Source organism: Amblyraja radiata, chromosome 6 (genome assembly GCF_010909765.2).
Source record: "Amblyraja radiata isolate CabotCenter1 chromosome 6, sAmbRad1.1.pri, whole genome shotgun sequence".
NCBI lineage: Eukaryota > Metazoa > Chordata > Chondrichthyes > Rajiformes > Rajidae > Amblyraja > Amblyraja radiata.
In genome coordinates, this window is record NC_045961.1 from 9039703 (window position 1) to 9043996 (window position 4294).

The window sequence follows — 4294 nt, forward strand, 5'->3', positions numbered from 1 at the left end:
CCCCCATCCCTCCCCCATATCCTGCCCCCCCTCCCCTCCCCCCCAGTGTGGATGGTTTCTCGCCCCCGGCCGACACGAACGTGCGCCTACGCTATGATGGCCACCTGACGTGGGACAGTCCGGCCATTGTCCACTCCGCCTGCCCACTGGACATCCGCCTCTTCCCCTTTGACTCTCAGCGCTGCCCTCTGACGTTTGGCTCATGGAGCCACGGGGTGGGGGGGCTGCGGCTGAGGGCGGGGGGGCTGCCGGGGGGGGGCTTGGAGGACCTGGTGCAGCCGGCAGGCTGGCAGGTGACCGGGCTGACGGTCAGCGACGGCACAAGCCCGGCCGGGCGAGAAACCGTCGCCCGCCTCACCTACACGCTGAGCCTCCGCCGCTGCCCCGCCGCTCCCCTCCGCAACCTCCTGCTGCCCCCCGCCCTCATCTCTGCCCTCGCCCCCCTCGCCCTCTGCCTGCCCGCACCCTCCGGCGAGAGAGTAGCCCTCGGCCTCGCACTCCTCCTCGCCATCACCTTCTACCAGCTGATGTTGGCCGAGACCTTGCCTCCTGCCGAGACTGCCCCGATGCTCGGTGAGTCTGGCTGGGGGGAGGAGGGTGGGGGGGAGGGGGGGAGGAATGGGGGTGACGTCTTGCTCAGGATAATTGCATGCACCACGTCCATTTCCTGTTCTATCCGTATCCACTTCCTGTCCCATCCGCCTCCACTTCCTGTCCCATCCGCCTCCACTTCCTGTCCCATCCGCATCCACTTCCTGTACCATCCGCGTCCACTTCCTGTCCTATCCGCGTGCACTTCCTGTCCCATCCGCGTGCACTTCCTGTCCCATCCGCGTGCACTTCCTGTCCCATCCGCGTGCACTTCCTGTCCCATCCGCCTCCACTTCCTGTCCCATCCGCATCCACTTCCTGTCCCATCCGCATCCACTTCCTGTCCCATCCGCATCCACTTCCTGTCCCATCCGCGACCACTTCCTGTACCATCCGTGTCCACTTCCTGTCCTATCCATGTCCGCTTCCTGTTCCGTCCGCGTCCACTTCCTGTTCCACCCGCGTCCACTTCCTGTCCCATCCGCGTCCACTTTCTGTCCCAGCAGGATCAGGCTCTTCGGCCCACGATGTCCATACCTAATATGACGCCAAGTTAAACTAATCCCCTCTGCCTGCACGTGATCCGTATCCGTCCATTCCCCGCATATCCAAAAGCCTCTTAAACACCACTATCGTATCTGCCTCCACAACCGCCCCTGGCAGCACGTTCCAGGCACCCACCACCCTCTGTGTAAAACACTTGCCCCGCACATCCCCTTTATACTTTGCCCCTCTCACCTTAAAGCTGTGCCCTCTAGTCTTGGACATCTCCACCCTGGGGACAAGGTTCTGACTGTCTACCCTATCAACGCCTCTATTAATTTTACCCAGCTGACAACATGTAGACAATAGACAATAGGTGCAGGAGTAGGCCATTCGGCCCTTCGAGCCAGCACCGCCATTCACTGTGATCATGGCTGATCATCCCCAATCAGTACCCCGTTCCTGTCTTCTCCTCATATCCCCTGACTCCGCTATCTTTAAGAGTCCTATCTAGCTCTCTCTTGAAAGTATCTAGAGAACCGGCCTCCACCGCCCTTTGAGGCAGAGAATTCCACAGACTCACAACTCTCTGTGAGAAAAAGTGTTTCCTCGTCTCCGTTCTAAATGGCTTACTCCTTATTCTAAAACGGTGGCCCCTGGTTCTGGTCTCCCCCAACATCGGGAACATGTTTCCTGCCTCTAGCGTGTCCAAACTCCACCTTCAAGGAACCATGCACCTGTACTAGATCCCTCTGCTCTACAACACTACCCAGAGGCCTACCATTCACTGTGTAGGTCCTGCCCTTGTTCGACATCCCAAAATGCAACACCTCACACTTCTCTGTATTAAATTCCATCAACCATTCCTCCGCCCACCCGGCCAATCGATCCAGATCCTGCTGCAATCGTTCACAACCATCTTCACTATCTGCAAAACCACTCACTTTTGTATCATCAGCAAACTTGCTAATCTTGCCCTGTATGTTCTCATCCAAATCATTGATGTAGATGACAAACAGTAACGGGCCCAGCACTGAACCCTGAGTCACACCACTAGTCACAGGCAGTTCAGGTAGCATGTGTGGATAGGTGACGTTTCAGGTCGGGATCCTTCTTCAGACCATGGATATGTAGCGACTAGAGGGATAGGAAAAGCAGTGCACTGGGGCCCCTACACGTCCTGTTTCTTTATGCCGAGTCAAATATGCCGTCATGCACTTGCGATGTTCTTCTCCGTTTTCATGTTGTAAAATAACATTCTACAATGCATAGATTAGCGCGGGGCTCCTATGCTTGTGGGCCCCGGGCATATGCTTTAAGACAGGCCTGAGTGGTCAGTGGGGGGATGGGACAGTGGACAGTTGGTTGGTCGGTGGGGGGTCAGGGGTCAGTGGGGGATGGGTCAGTAGGTCACTGGAGGGTCAGGGGTCAGTGGGACAGGGGTCATTGGGGGGGGGTGGGTCATTGGGCAGTTGGTTCATCAATGGGTCAGGGGTCAGTGGGGATGGGTCAGTAGGTCACTGGAGGGTCAGGGGTCAGTGGGACAGGGATCAGTGGGCAGTTGGTTCATCAATGGGTCAGGGGTCAGTGGGGGGGTTGGTCAGTGGTCAGTGGGGGATGGGTCAGTAGGTCACTGGAGGGTCAGGGGTCATTGGGGGCGGTGGGTCAGTGGGCAGTTGGTTCATCAATGGGTCAGGGGTCAGTGGGGAGGTTGGTCAGTGGGAGGGTCAGGGGTCAGTGTGTGGCGGGGGGAGGGGGTCAGGGGTGAGAGTGCTCGGTCCCTGACCTCCCGTGTCCTTGCTCCAGGCCGTTTCTACATGGCCAGCATGGCGGTCATCACGACGTCCACGGCCGTGTCCGTGCTGCTCCTCGGCGTCTACCACTGCGGCCCCGAGGCCAAGCCCCTCCCCCGCTGGGTCAGAGTGGTCATCCTCGGTCACCTGGCCAGAGTCCTGGCGATCCGCCCGCCGGGGAACCCGCACCATCGCCACTGCCACCGCCACACCGGGTCACAGGTCGAGGCCGGACTGACCAGTGGCCGGACAGCGCAGAGTGGAGGGGCAACTGGTGTGGAGGAGGGGAGTGAGTGGGGGGGAGAGGAGGGGGGAGAGTGGGGGGTAGATTGGGAGGGGGAGGAAGGAGAGGGGGAGGAGGGGGGAGTGACAGAGGGGGGAGTGACGGAGGGGGGAGTGAGGGAAGGAGAGAGAGAGTGGGGAGAGGGGGATAAGGTGGGATTCCCCTGCCTCCCCCCCTCACTCCATGCACCATCCAGCTGCTGCTGCTGCTGCTGCTGCTGCTGCTGCTGCAGGTACAGGGTTGTGTGTCGGGGGGTCAGGCATGTGTGCGGCCACAGCTGGCAGCATCTGGCCGGGCATGTGGAGCTGATCGCCAGCTGTGTGCGCAGGCACAGGGCGGCAAGGCAGAGACAGCGGGAGTGGCGGAGGGTCGGCGCCGTCCTGGAACGGCTGCTGACCGGCACCTTCTTGCTGTTGGTCACCGTCACCACTCTGGCCGCACTGGCCGCGGCGCTGTAGCCCTGATGCTCATCATCTGTACGTGTAGAAACATACACACATAGACAATAGGTGCAGGAGGAGGCCATTCAGCCCTTCTAGCCAGCACCGCCATTCAATGTGATCATCCCCAATCAGTACCCCGTTCCTGCCTTCACCCCATATCCCCTGACTCCGCTGTCTTTAAGAGCCCCATCTAACGCTCTCTTGAAAGCATCCAGAGAACCGGCCTCCACCGCCCTCTGAGGCAGAGAATTCCACAGACTCACCACTCTCTGTGAGAAAAAGTGTCTCCTCGTCTCTGTTCTAAATGGCTTACTCCTTATTCTTAATCTGTATCCCTTGATTCCGTTAGCCCCAAGAGCTAAATCTAACTTGAAAACATCCAGTGAATTGGCCTCCACTGCCTTCTGTGGCAGAGAATTCCACAGATTCACAACTCTCTGGGTGAATTTTCTTTCCCCCATCTCAGTCCTAAATGGCCGACCCCTTATTCTTAAACTGTGACCCCCTGGTTCTGGGCTCCCCCAACAGCGGGAACATTTTTCCTGCATCTAGCCAGTCCAATCCTTTAAGAGTTTTATATGAGATCCCTTATAAGAATCCTATGATATCCTCTCATCCTTCTAAATTCCAGTGAATACAATTCCAGTCAACCCATTTGTTGTATACATGTATCCTGACTGTAGTCTGAATGTGGCCCGACG

General features: G+C 58.2%; 1 protein-coding gene across 1 annotated transcript in view; it reads left to right on the forward strand.

Annotated features, from left to right (window-relative positions):
- The window catches only part of chrna10 (cholinergic receptor nicotinic alpha 10 subunit), a 25805-nt gene extending 22197 nt beyond the window's left edge, over window positions 1–3608 (forward strand). The window contains exons 2-4 of the mRNA XM_033023402.1: window positions 47–573; window positions 2881–3160; window positions 3428–3608. Of these exons, the coding sequence (XP_032879293.1) occupies window positions 47–573; window positions 2881–3160; window positions 3428–3608 (988 nt within the window). The remainder of the gene's footprint in view (window positions 1–46; window positions 574–2880; window positions 3161–3427) is intronic.
- The last annotated feature ends 686 nt before the right edge of the window (window positions 3609–4294 follow it).